Source organism: Xenopus laevis, chromosome 8S, assembly GCF_017654675.1.
Source record: "Xenopus laevis strain J_2021 chromosome 8S, Xenopus_laevis_v10.1, whole genome shotgun sequence".
NCBI lineage: Eukaryota > Metazoa > Chordata > Amphibia > Anura > Pipidae > Xenopus > Xenopus laevis.
Window position 1 is genome coordinate 10,613,550 of NC_054386.1, and position 15,184 is coordinate 10,628,733.

A 15,184-nucleotide genomic window follows, 5' to 3' on the forward strand; every position below is an offset into this window, starting at 1 on the left:
AAAACACCGGAGTCACTTTTTTCAAGCAGCATTCACATATTTTACGTAATCCGTATCCACCGCTGTAGTAGTGTATACGTTGGCCTTGTAGGCATTATTTGCACACTGTTTTCTTCAACCCGCCATCGAGCTGTGTGACCTTGTTCCCATTCTGTCTAAATATCCATAATATTACCGTCTCCAGAAAAAACACCGGAGTCACTTTTTTCAAGCAGCATTCATATATTTTACGTAATCCGTATCCACCGCTGTAGTAGTGTATACGTTGGCCTTGTAGGCATTATTTGCACACTGTTTTCTTCAACCCGCCATCGAGCTGTGTGACCTTGTTCCCATTCTGTCTAAATATCCATAATATTACCGTCTCCAGAAAAAACACCGGAGTCACTTTTTTCAAGCAGCCATAATATATTTTACGTAATCCGTATCCACCGCTGTAGTAGTGTATACGTTGGCCTTGTAGGCATTATTTGCACACTGTTTTCTTCAACCCGCCATCGAGCTGTGTGACCTTGTTCCCATTCTGTCTAAATATCCATAATATTACCGTCTCCAGAAAAAACACCGGAGTCACTTTTTTCAAGCAGCATTCATATATTTTACGTAATCCGTATCCACCGCTGTAGTAGTGTATACGTTGGCCTTGTAGGCATTATTTGCACACTGTTTTCTTCAACCCGCCATCGAGCTGTGTGACCTTGTTCCCATTCTGTCTAAATATCCATAATATTACCGTCTCCAGAAAAAACACCGGAGTCACTTTTTTCAAGCAGCATTCATATATTTTACGTAATCCGTATCCACCGCTGTAGTAGTGTATACGTTGGCCTTGTAGGCATTATTTGCACACTGTTTTCTTCAACCCGCCATCGAGCTGTGTGACCTTGTTCCCATTCTGTCTAAATATCCATAATATTACCGTCTCCAGAAAAAACACCGGAGTCACTTTTTTCAAGCAGCATTCATATATTTTACGTAATCCGTATCCACCGCTGTAGTAGTGTATACGTTGGCCTTGTAGGCATTATTTGCACACTGTTTTCTTCAACCCGCCATCGTGCTGTGTGACCTTGTTCCCATTCTGTCTAAATATCCATAATATTACCGTCTCCAGAAAAAACACCGGAGTCACTTTTTTCAAGCAGCATTCATATATTTTACGTAATCCGTATCCACCGCTGTAGTAGTGTATACGTTGGCCTTGTAGGCATTATTTGCACACTGTTTTCTTCAACCCGCCATCGAGCTGTGTGACCTTGTTCCCATTCTGTCTAAATATCCATAATATTACCGTCTCCAGAAAAAACACCGGAGTCACTTTTTTCAAGCAGCATTCATATATTTTACGTAATCCGTATCCACCGCTGTAGTAGTGTATACGTTGGCCTTGTAGGCATTATTTGCACACTGTTTTCTTCAACCCGCCATCGAGCTGTGTGACCTTGTTCCCATTCTGTCTAAATATCCATAATATTACCGTCTCCAGAAAAAACACCGGAGTCACTTTTTTCAAGCAGCATTCATATATTTTACGTAATCCGTATCCACCGCTGTAGTAGTGTATACGTTGGCCTTGTAGGCATTATTTGCACACTGTTTTCTTCAACCCGCCATCGAGCTGTGTGACCTTGTTCCCATTCTGTCTAAATATCCATAATATTACCGTCTCCAGAAAAAACACCGGAGTCACTTTTTTCAAGCAGCATTCATATATTTTACGTAATCCGTATCCACCGCTGTAGTAGTGTATACGTTGGCCTTGTAGGCATTATTTGCACACTGTTTTCTTCAACCCGCCATCGAGCTGTGTGAGCTTGTTCACATTTTGTCTAAATATTGATAATATTATCGTCTCTAGAAAAACCACTTGAGTTACTTTTTTTCAAGCAGCATTCATATATTTTACGTAATCCGTATCCACCGCTGTAGTAGTGTATACGTTGACCTTGTAGGCATTATTTGCACACTGTTTTCTTCAACCCGCCATCGAGCTGTGTGACCTTGTTCACATTTTGTCTAAATATTGATAATATTATCGTCTCTAGAAAAACCACTTGAGTTACTTTTTTTCAAGCAGCATTCATATATTTTACGTAATCCGTATCCACCGCTGTAGTAGTGTATACGTTGACTTTGTAGGCATTATTTGCACAGTGTTTTCTTCAACCCGCCATCTAGCTGTGTGTATTATCGTTTCCAGAAAAACCAACTGAGTTTTTGTTGTTGTTGTTGTTTTTTTAAAAATAATGCCAGGCAAAGGCAGGCCGCCACGCAGAGGCCGTGCTAGGGGCCGTGCTGCTATGCAATCCTGTGGCCCTAGCAAATTGCCCAGTTTTAAAAAGCCAATGACCCTGAACTCCCAAAATGCTGAAGAGGTAGTTGACTGGCTTACACAGCACACCCCATCCTCTACCGTTTCTAACTTTACCACAACATCCTCCTCATCCTCCACTGCTATGGCCACCCCACGTAACACTTCCTCCACCACCGGTGCCCCTTCTTCACTGGGGTCAGAGGAGTTATTTTCCAATGAGTTTCTTGAACTGAGTAATGCGCAACCATTATTGCCAGAAGAAGATGAAGGAGATGAGGACCTTACACCAGATTTAATTCTGGCAGAGAACACGATAGAGATGGACATAATGAGTGATGAGGAGGAGGTCCCCGCTGCTGCTTCCTTCTGTGATGTGTCAGAAGAAATTGATGCATCTGAGGAGAATGATGATGAGGAGATTGATGTTTTGTGGGTGCCTAGTAGAAGAGAGCAAGAGGAGGGTAGTTCAGATGGAGAGACGGAGAGTCAGAGAGGCAGTAGGAGAATAAGACTTAGAAGAAGCAGGGAGGACAGCCCGCAGGGATCAGTAGGGCAACAACATGTATCGGCACCTGTGTTCAGCCGGCCAACGCACCCGCCATTGCCGCCAATACCGCCAACTCCGCCAACTTCTACTGTTACCGCCAGATCGCACACTTCCAAAAAGTCAGCAGTGTGGGATTTTTTTAATGTGTGTGCCTCTGACAAAAGCATTGTAATTTGCAATGAGTGCAGTCAGAAACTGAGCCTTGGTAAGCCCAACAGCCACATAGGTACAACTTCTATGCGAAGGCACATGAGCGGCAAGCACAAAGCACTTTGGGAGCAACACCTCAAAGGCAACAGGCAAACTAAAAGCCACACTCCTTCTGGTCCAGCATCTTACTGCTCTACCTCTGCTCTCCTTGACCCGTCTGAACCACCCTCCACTCCGCCTTCCACCTTGACCACCTGTTCCCATTCCCAGTCATCTGCCACCAGCCAAGTTTCTGTGAAGGCCATGTTTGAGCGTAAGAAGCCAATGTCTGACTGTCACCCCTTGCCCGGCGTCTGACAGCTGGCTTGTCTGCACTCTTAGCCCGCCAGCTTTTACCATACCAGCTGGTGGACTCTGAGGCCTTCCGCAAATTTGTAGCAATTGGGACACCGCAGTGGAAGGTACCCAGCCGCAATTTTTTTTCTAAAAAGGGAATACCACACCTGTACCAACATGTGCAGAGCCAAGTTACCGCATCTCTGTCACTTAGTGTTGGGCCAAAGGTCCATATGACTACTGACGCATGGTCCTCCAAGCATGGTCAGGGCAGGTATGTCACCTACACTGCCCACTGGGTGAACTTGGTAATGGCTGGGAAGCAGGGAATGGGTAGCTCAACAACAACAGTGGAGTTGGTGTCACCGCCACGGATTGCACGCGGTTCTGCCACCGCCTCTACTCCTCCATCGCTCTCTACCTCGTCTTCTTCTTCTTCTTACTCTGCTGCTGGGTCCTCCTTCTCCTCCTCCACACCTGTGCACCCCCAGCTCCCCCTAGGCTATTCGACGTGCCAGGTACGCCGTTGTCACGCTGTCTTGGGGATGACGTGCCTGGAAAGCAAAAACCATACCGGATCTGTACTCCTGTCATCTCTGCAGTCACAGGCCGATCGGTGGCTGACCCCACACCAACTGCAGATCGGAAAAGTGGTGTGTGACAATGGAAGCAATCTGTTGGCAGCGTTGAGACTAGGCAATTTAACACATGTGCCCTGCATGGCACATGTGTTAAATTTAATAGTCCAACGTTTTGTCTCCAAGTACCCAGGATTCCAGGACGTTCTCACCCAGTCCAGAAAGGTGTCGGCCCATTTCAGACGTTCCTACACAGCCATGGCACGCCTTGCTGACATTCAGCAGCGCTACAACATGCCAGTCAGGCGTTTGATTTCTGACAGCCAGACTCGCTGGAATTCAACGCTCCTTATGTTGGAACGTCTGCTGCAACAACAAAGGGCCGTCAACGAGTACCTTTTTGAACTGGGTGGTAGGACTGGATCTGCACAGCTGGGGATTTTTTTCCCCCGTTACTGGGTGCTTATGCGCGATGCCTGCAGGCTCATGCGACCTTTTGAAGAGGTGACAAATATGGTCAGTCGCACCGAAGGCACCATCAGCGACCTAATACCCTTCGCTTTCTTCCTGGAGCGTGCCGTGCGACGAGTGACAGATGAGGCTGTAGACCAGCGTGACGAGGAGCTGGAAGCGCACGATTTCTGGTCGGAATCACCAGAACGAACCCAGGCACCTGCTGCAACGCAGGGAGAGGTGCCAGAAGTGGAGTCAGAGGAGGAAGGTGGCTTTGTGGAGGAGGAGGAGGAGGACCAACAGGAGCAGGCTTCCCAGGGGGCTAGTGGTGACCTTTTGGGGACCCCTGGTCTTGTACGTGGCTGGGGGGAGGAGACCGTGGATGATGCAGTCCTTGATAATGAGGAAGCGGAGATGGATAGCTCTGCATCCAACCTTGTGAGAATGGGGTCTTTCATGCTGTCATGCCTGTTGAAGGACCCCCGTATCAAGAGGCTTAAGGAGAAGGACCTATACTGGGTCGCAACGCTACTAGACCCTCGGTACAAGCATAAAGTGTCAGAAATGTTACCAACATACCACAAGTCCGAAAAGATGCGGCATTTACAAACCAGCCTGCAAAACATGTTGTACAATGCTTTTAAGGGTGATGTCACTTCAGGAACTCATCAACATTCCAGGGGCAGAGGTGCCAGTAATCCTGCCACGAGCACACCTGCAAGGACAAAGCCCTTTGGCCAGTCTGTAACGTCAGACATGCAAATGTTTTTCTGTCCAAGGCAGCGCCACAACCCTTCTGGATCCACCCTCAAAGAACGCCTCGACCGGCAGGTAGCGGACTACCTGGCATTAACTGCAGATATCGACACTCTGAGGAGCGATGAACCCCTGGACTACTGGGTGCGCAGGCTTGATCTGTGGCCAGAGCTGTCACAATTTGCCATGAACCTCTTGTCTTGCCCAGCCTCAAGTGTGCTCTCAGAAAGGACCTTCAGTGCAGCAGGAGGGATTGTAACTGAGAAGAGAACTCGCCTAGGTCACAAAAGTGTCGATTACCTGACCTTTATTAAAATGAATGAGGGGTGGATCTCGGAGGGTTACTGCACGCCGGAAGACTTGTTCTGACTTCTATGCAGCTGTCCTTCTCTTCAAGCCTCATGACTCCACACACAGCTGTCCTTTAGCGTCCTCCTCCTCCCTCCGCCACCGTTACAAACTAGGGTGCAAACCCTACTGGTTTAATTTTTTTCTGGCCTCTGTGCTTCAGTGGCTGCAACCAAAAAAATGCATATTTTTCTGCATTTATATGGCATAATTTTTCTGGCCTCTGTGCTTCAGTGGCTGCAACCAAAAAAATTTATATTTTCAGCATTTATATGGCATAATTTTTCTGTCAACTGTGCTTCAGTGGCTGCGACCAAAAAAATGCATATTTTCTGCATTTATATGGCATAATTTTTCTGGCCTCTGTGCTTCAGTGGCTGCAACCAAAAAAATTTATATTTTCAGCATTTATATGGCATAATTTTTCTGGCAACTGTGCTTCAGTGGCTGCGACCAAAAAAATGACTATTTTCAGCATTTATATGGCATATTTTTTCTGGCCTCTGTGCTTCAGTGGCTGTGGCCAAAAAAACTGGGCAAACAATGCCTACAAGGTCAACGACGTTGACCTTGTAGGCATTGTTTGCCCAGTTTTTTTGGCCACAGCCACTGAAGCACAGAGGCCAGAAAAAATATGCCATATAAATGCTGAAAATAGTCATTTTTTGCCATACGTTGACTCAACGTATATGGCAAAAAATGACTATTTTCAGCATTTACGTGACATATTTTTTCTGGCAACTGTGCTTCAGTGGCTGCAACCAAAAAAACTGGGCAAACAATGTCTACAAGGTCAACGTATGGCGAAAAATTACTATTTTCAGCATTTATATGGCATATTTTTTCTGGCAACTGTGCTTCAGTGGCTGCGTCCAAAAAAACTGGGCAAACAATGTCTACAAGGTCAACGTATGGCGAAAAATGACTATTTTCAGCATTTATATGGCATATTTTTTCTGGCAACTGTGCTTCAGTGGCTGCGTCCAAAAAAACTGGGCAAACAATGCCTACAAGGTCAACGTATGGCAGTTGTTTAAAGAGAACAGTAGATTACTAGCCAGCAAAGCTACCTAAGCTAAAATGTCCCTCAAATCCCTGCAGACTTCTGTCCCTCCAATACAGAGCAGTATCAAGCAGATTACTAGCCAGCAAACTTACTATCATCTGTCCCTGAAATCACTAACAGCTCTCCCCCTACACTATCTCTTCCAAGCACACACAGGCAGATTTTTCAGATACATTTTTGCCCTTGATCCCCCTCTGGCATGCCACTGTCCAGGTCGTTGCACCCTTTAAACAACTTTAAAATCATTTTTCTGGCCAGAAATGTCTTTTCTAGATGTTAAAGTTCGCCTTCCCATTGAAGTCTATGGGGTTCGCGAACCGTTCGCGAACCGCTCGCATTTTTGCGCAAGTTCGCGAATATGTTCGCGAACTTTTTTTCCGACGTTCGCTACATCCCTACTCGTGGAGTCCTACCCTTAGATGTATATCTCAGGCAGACCCAGGCAGATGTAGTCAGTATAGAAGAGCTGTGACATGTGAAAGAGTCATTTGCTAGATAGTTGGAGTCTGCTCTGGGATAGGGTCAAGTAAACACAGTGAGGATCACTTACAATGGTCACATTTGCTCCAGAGCAATATCCCATAGCAGCCAATCAATACATTGATTTATATGTCTACTGTGGTTGAATACTGAAAACAAATCTCTTATTGGTTGGTACAAGTTAATGCACCAGGGCCCAGTCTTAGTAACTGAGCCCCAGTAGGTTCAACAACTGATGAACTGGACACCTTAACCTCACTTAATCCTAACGCCCTCATCCTAGTTGGTGCCGCATATTTAAAGGGGAACTCCACAAAAACATAATTTAAGCTTTTGGAAAAGTAAACACAATTTCAAGCAACTTTGCAATATACATCAATTAAAAAATATGCAGACTTTTCATTTTTTTTAATGGTTTCTGACAGTTTCCTAAGCCTAGCCCCCTGCTCTCCTGCTGATCTGTCTGACTACTTTGCTGAGCTGACTGACTACTGTTACTTTGTATCAACAGCCATCTGTCCTCGGCCTGCATCCTCCAAACCCCACAATTCCCTGCACACGTGATTTCAATAAGGAAAAGAACATCACAGTGCAATGCATTTTGGGTTATGTAGTTCCTGCATGCTGTCTGTAAACTGTGGAGAAGTTGTTACAATTTGTAACATCAGTGTTTAGTCCCTCCTTCCCTGCCAGGATTTCAAATGATGCAGAAAGAGAAGAACTGTTAAACAGCTGGATTTCAGAATAGAAATACTTTTTGATGAAACCGAAAACGGTGATAGGTATATCTGTGTTATGTAGGCCTCTTTATCAAATTTTGGTTTGGAAACCGGAGTTCCCCTTTATCTAAGGATCTCTAGTAATAATTCCTATACTCTAGGAGAGTAAGGGAATATCTAGTTTAGGTAGTGAATATAGTGAAGACAGTTCATTAATCTGAGCATATATATTATTAAACAGACACAGGGAAAATAACTGCTGAGAAAATACCACAGCCTCCATACTAGAGATGTCAGTATACTATGGGGCACATTTACTAAGGGAACCCTCGATATTCGACCATCAAAGTAAAATCCTTCGACTTCTAATATCGAAGTCGAAGGATTTAACGCAAATACTTCAATCGAACGATCGAAGGAAAAATCCTTCGATCGAACGATTAAATCCTTCGAATAGATTTCTCAAAAAAAGCTTAGAAAGCTTATGGGGAAGGTCCCCATAGGCTAACATTGATGCTCGGTAGGTTTAAAGTGGTGAAGTAGGTAGTCAATTTTTTTTTAAAGAGACAGTACTTCATCTATTGAATGGTCGAATAGTCAAATTTTTAGTTCGAATAGTTCAATTCGAAGTCGAAGTCGAAAGGTTGAAGTAGCCTATTCGATGGTCAAAGAACCCCAAAAAAAACTTCGAAATTCAAAGTTTTTTTGCTTCGAATCCTTCACTCGAGCTTAGTAAATGTGCCCCTATATGTCCAGTACTAGAGATAATTTTCATACCTGGATCAATTTTTCATACCATGTGTAGAGCAAGAGTTTTATTGAGGTTTTCCAGTGTAACCAATTATTTAAAGTATTTCTTACTGACTTACCTGATAAAGAAAGAGGCTGCAGCAGACGTCCCAGAAGACACTGCAGGGGGTGCAAATAAACTCGGGGTGCTTCCCGTTGCAGACTGCTCATTACTATGGGGACCTGAAGAAACTTCAGTGTTCTTGTTTTCCTTTTCTCCATCCATGGATGGGGCATCAGGCTAAAATAAAATGTAAACAAACTGAAACCAGTGCAAGACATCTGCCTTGTTGTAGGCACTGGAGAAGGCACAATAAGTACAATATAGGTCAAATACTAAAGTTAGATAGACTTGCTGTATCGGGTGGATGTCAAGGAAGTGCTGCAGCCAGACGCAGGAACAAGTTGGGCACCGTTATACAGTTTGACAACCATGAACAAAATAGAAAATTATGATCAGTGATATTTTATGGTTTGTAGAGTTCTTTATCTGGTTCAGTTAGAACTGTCAGGAATAATCCCTTATCAAGATATCACACTCACAGTCTCTGCTCTGCTCAGGGGGAATGCACCATCCAGGCCCGGATTTGTGGAGAGGCCACCAAGGCCCGGGCCTAGGGCAGCAGAATTTTAGGGGGCGGCATGCTGCCCAACAACTATAGTGAACGTATTGCACTGTTCTAAATTGTCAGCTTCTCCTTAACAGCAATGATCCAGGACTTCAAACTTGTCACAGTGGGTCACCATCTTGGAAAGTGTCTGCGACACTCACATACTCACAAGCTTTGAGCAGCTTTTAAGAAGCTAAGCTTAGGGGTCATCTTAAATTATCAAGCAGAAAATGAGAAATTGACCTGTAATATAAGCCTACTCATCTGCCAAAGGCAGATGTCAAGTACAGCAGCTATCTTGTGCATTGGTCCCCAAGTTCAGTAAGTGACAGCAGCACAGAGCATGTGCAGTAAATCAGCAGAAAAGAAGATGGGGAGCTACTGGGGCATCTTTGGAGACACAGATCTTTACTGCTAAAGGGCTGTGGTTGCCTTGGGCTGGTACAGAAGCCTAAAACATAATGTACAACATTTCTAGCTACTCCTTTAGTTAAGCTTTAGTTGTCATTTAAGTACCAAAGCCTGGTGGAAGCATGGAGAGCAATGCAATTTGATAGGTCTAGCTAAGTAAAACCAATGAAAACGCGTCTGATTGGTTGCACTTGATCAAAAAATGCTCTAATATTAAGATTTCCAATGAGTGCACGGTATACACATTAATAACAATGATAGAGTTATGCAAAAGGTGGGAAGACTCTGCTTGAGAGAGGTCATCATTGCTTAGCACAACCACACCTTGATTCTTAGCCATAGTATTCACACACCTTTTGTCCTAATACATTGTCGCAGTTATTCTCACGTGTACTAAAAGTAATCATAACTAATATAGCAACAACACGGGCTTTGCTTGTGTACACAACAGTGAAGGGGATTTAAAGAACTAAATCCCTGAAATATTTTGGCAGGTGTCAGTGTGTGCTGAAAAGCTGCAGAGTTAACTAATCGAAGACAAAATGAGTCTAAATCTTAACTGACAGTCTGCAAACAGCTCAAAGAAAGGGTGTGGGTTAATTTGATGGCTGCTTTTCACTGCTGATTTACCAGTATGTGCCTTTCCCTTTTATACAATGTGAAAAATGGCCTTGAAACAAATGTTCAACAACAGCACATGATGTTATATATAAACACTGGTTTTCTTTTCTTTGTATTAGCCTCAACCCTTCCCTTCTCTTTCCTCCCATCTACCCCTTCATACAAACATCCACAAAACCAAGAGATTTTCATTAATTAGCCAAAATGGGATCTGTGTATAATTTGTTCAGCCATCAGAAACATGTTTTCTAATTAGTTTAATTAAGCTTATAAGGTTAAATGACAACTATAAGTCATAAATCATTTCTCTTACTCATATATATGTGCTATACACACAATGCGTAATGTACAGCAGTCATAACAAAACAAAGAATTCTCTACTACCCCATTAATGGGTGTTTGGTCTAGTCTCCTCTTGTTCATTTTCTTCCCCCCTTGTAAAAGAAGATGTACCTAACAAGGTATCGGCATCTTCAGCTCCGGGGAAAAGCCTGGGATGGGAGCATTGGAGTTCATGGGCGAGGTGGGATGTACTCATAATACAAAACAATACTAAATAGCATAACAATCTATAGAGAAATAATTGCACATGACACCAGGAAATCCTTTGGTTGGAGGGTAGGCTACAGCACTGTTTTATTAGCATTTAAACATAACGATGTAGGTGAAAACATAAGCTATCCTTTTTTCATATCATAAAATCAGCCAACCTCTGCTCATACCCAGCAGGCCGCCATTTGACTATCCAAACAACTTTACAAATAATAATATCTATGGTATATTTGCTTGTTATGGCCACCAATTGTTTGCACCTGAATTCCACAAATAATGCTGCAACAGTTTTTTTTACAAATATATATATTAATAAATCAATTGGGTGGGGGGGTGGTTGCAGTACTTCACTTCTTGGCTGACGCTCACCAAAGACCCTGTTAGCTGACTGGCACAGGTATTTCTACCCCCCGTAGCCCTACCACCTGACCCAAATCACCCAATACCTGGGCACTACACTAGTCAAAGACCACCCACCTGCCAGGCACAGGTATTTCTATCCCGGTAGCCCTACCATCCAGACCCAAATCACCCAATACCTGGGCACTACACTAGCCAAAGACCACCCACCTGCCAGGCACAGGTATTTCTATCCCGGTAGCCCTACCACCTGACCCAAATCACCCAATACCTGGGCACTACACTAGTCAAAGACCACCCACCTGCCGGGCACAGGTATTTCTATCCCGGTAGCCCTACCATCCAGACCCAAATCACCCAATACCTGGGCACTACACTAGTCAAAGACCACCCACCTGCCGGGCACACATTCACAATCAAATAACCGCAGCAATCGGCGGGTGAGGGTTAAGCCCTAACTGGCCATCCCCCAGCCCATTCTTGCTCAGGGGGAATTCCCTGCTCAACACATTTTACAACTCTACACCCTGTTATGGGCAGGAACCTAATATCAACAGGGACAAGACAAAGAAAGGTAAACATTTATTCCTCCTTTTTTAGGTTGTGGTAATAAAGTTATATTAAGGTTTTGCAGGAATATAAAGAGAGTAGCATAAATAAGTAGTAAATCAGCAGGAAACCGTGACGGCCTCCTAAAATGGCATACAAATATTATTATAAAGAAAGCAAAGAGAAGATATTGGTGCTCATATACCATCACCTGGCAAAATGCATCCTGGACAGTAACCCTCAGCATCCTATAACAACATAGCACCTGTGCAGTAACCCATAGCAATATTTGTCCAATAGATGCTGTACTTGACAGATGAGTAGGCCTTTCTTTACACATTGCACCCATAGGCATAGGGAGTAGAGTGCTAGGAAGAGATTTGCAGGAAGACGCCTATGATCCGCCATTGTTTCATTACACATATGGGCTGTATAAGCACACACAACATTTCTATATTGTGTTTCTAGGAATGCTATACATGCTATATATATATATATCATACAGTCATGTTTAAAAGTTGATTAGGTCAACGTTTCAGTCTCCATCTAAGACCTTTGTCAAGACCCTTGACAAAGGTCTTAGATGGAGACCGAAACTTTGACCTGATCAACTTTTAAACTTGAACGAAATAAAAGTATTTTTGAATTTTTTAAAAAATCTTAGTTTGCATCCGTTTTTTCACATTTTTTTGTATGAAGGCACACATGGATAGTACCTGGGTCAAAGATTGATTAATTGAATGGAGAGCTGGGAATAACTTTGGGACTATATATATATATATATATATATATATATATATATATATATATATATATATATATATATATATATATATATATATATATATATATATATATGTATGTACAATACAACTTTAAGCATTTTACAAGCTATCTCGGTGTTGCTGGTCACCCTTTTGCTATATATATAATATATATATATATATATATATATATATATATATATATATATATATATATATAGTTGTCATTTGCTATTGGTATCTTTTTATATAACTTCGTTGCATGTGTCATGTGCCTAGTGATGCCAACCCCATTAGTCGGGCTGATTGGCTTCCATCCAACAAGTCCCACCCCTACCCTACTTCTCAGCCAGGCTGCTTTCTCAAACAGCAAATGCAATGGCACTCTACTCACCCTCTTGCGACTAACAGAAAAGCACCATGTACCAGAACTATAGAATTGCCAATATCTCTAAAATTCCAAAGGCATTACCAAAGTATCATTTGTAGTGATGGACGAATTTGGTTAGTGATGGGCGAATTTATTCGCCAGCCACGAATTCGCGGCAAACTCCCGCAGTTCGCTGCTGGTGATTAGATTTGTGAAACCGCCACGAAAATTCTCTAGCGAAGATGCGCCGGCATCCTTTTTTTTTTTTTTGACTGCGAATTTTCTCTGGCGAATTTTCGTGGTGGTTTCGCGAATCGTGGCTAACCATTTGCTCTTGCTTTTAGATAGGAAGCCGTATTACAATAAAACCATCTATGCCAGATAACCTACAAGGCAGTATAACCCGTCATTTTTAAAACCATAAGGTTGGGACGCAGACAGATCTGATTTGCTAAATAGCTAATGGGTGACTTGTAAAATGCAAAATGAAGCAGCAATCTGGATAATTGATTTTTTTTTTTTACCTTTTATATGTGTCTCCATAAAAGTGATTTCTACTGACGGGATTGCTTAAAATAACAGTTTGCATCGCTGCCATCCTGCACTACTGATTTAAATTTTTAGAGTCTTGTCATAAATTATTTATGTGCTATTATGTTCAACTGCAGCTTGCTCTCAAGGAAAAGGAAATTATTCTGAAGCAAAAATAAAGAGAACTCCTGACTTTTAATCTTCACTAATGGATTGGATGTAATTATTTCAGGTGCAGCCATAGTTACTGTGAAATAGAAGAAAAATCTGAGGAATATACAGGAAAATGACATCTGTTAGGCGCTAGGCAGTGTAAAATGTCTTGGGAGTGCTAACTTTATAGGGATACTGTCATGGGAAAAAATGATTTCAAAATGAATCAGTTAATAGTGCTGCTCCAGCAGAATTCTGCACTGAAATCCATTTCTCAAAAGAGCAAACAGATTTTTTTATATTCAATTTTGAAATCTGACATGGGGCTTGACATATTGTCAATTTCCCAGCTGCCCAAGTCATGTGACTTGTGCTTTGATAAACTTCAATCATTCTTTACTGCTGTACTGCAAGTTAGAGTGATATCACCCCCTCCCTTTTTCCCGCCAGCAGCCAAACAAAAGAACAATGGGAAGGTAACCAGATAACAGCTCCCTAACACAAGATAACAGCTGCCTGGTAGATCTAAGAACAACACTCAATAGTAAAAACCCATGTCCCACTGAGACACATTCAGTTACATTGAGAAGGAAAAACAGCAGCCTGCCAGAAAGCATTTCTCTCCTAAAGTGCAGGCACAAGTCACATGACCAGGGGCAGCTGGGAAATTGACAAAATGTCTAGCCCCATGTCAGATTTCAAAATTGAATATAAACAAAACTGTTTGCTCTTTTGAGAAATGGATTTCAGTGCAGAAGTCTGCTGGAGTAGCACTATTAACTGATGCGTTTCATGTTTTCCGATGACAGGATCCCTTTAAGGCTGGCACCAGAATAGAGTCGAATAATGTTTGTGCATCCTTAATTGTGCAGGTGATTGCACCCACAAATATAAGGGATGGGCGAATTTTTTCGCCTTGTTTCGCCGAAAAAATGACACCCATAGACATGTATGGCGGCGTGCGTCAAAAAAAAAGACGCGCAACAATTTTTTTTTGACGCCCATAGACTTTAATGGACGTCTGCGACAATTCGCCGGCGGCGAATTTTTGGCAAAACAAAACGGGTCAAATTCGCCCATCCCTACCCACAATTGATAATGCAATCCTTTGGGCTCATTCATCCCTGTGCTGCAACAGATTAAACACAAAAAGGCACAAACATCAATACGGCATCCAATTCAGAGCAATATATTTTCCACAATCAATGAAGTCTTCACAAAACCCAAATGATCCACCTTCCAGAATCTGTCAGGAGCAATTCTGCCTGCTTCAGCTATTGATTCTCAGTAACAATGGGAAATGACATCACCTCAAAGCTGCGGGTTTATTTACCTGCCTAATAATCTTGCAATTGATTATGGTGGCTATGCACTAATTATAAATCCATAATAAGACAAACACACGCTGAGATGAAATCAATGATCTACATAAACAGAGCGGAGACATAAATAAAGGCTGATTGTTTATGCTGCAAATGTTAGTAAAATATACCGCATATCTTTGTCACAACAATTTGGCTGCTTCTTTGTAAACATTGCTTCCCAAAATAAATCTATTTTCTCTAGAAAAATATGTTTTTAAATGGGGGAATATGCCCCGCTTATAAACAGGGTTTCAAACCTATGTATTTTTTCTATTTACTGCAATAACGATTAACAGAATAGCTTGTTGTCTATAGAGATACCTGTCTATGTGGGTTTTTGTTTGTAGACGTAGTGGAGACTA

General features: G+C 42.6%; 1 protein-coding gene across 3 annotated transcripts in view; it reads right to left on the reverse strand.

Moving 5' to 3' along the window:
* The window catches only part of kif26a.S (kinesin family member 26A S homeolog), a 131,565-nt gene that overhangs the window by 57,558 nt on the left and 58,823 nt on the right, over window positions 1–15,184 (reverse strand). For all 3 annotated transcript variants that reach the window (XM_018232311.2, XM_018232310.2, XM_041575360.1), the window contains one exon: window positions 8,617–8,777. In XM_018232311.2, coding sequence (XP_018087800.1) covers window positions 8,617–8,777 — 161 coding nt within the window. The remainder of the gene's footprint in view (window positions 1–8,616; window positions 8,778–15,184) is intronic.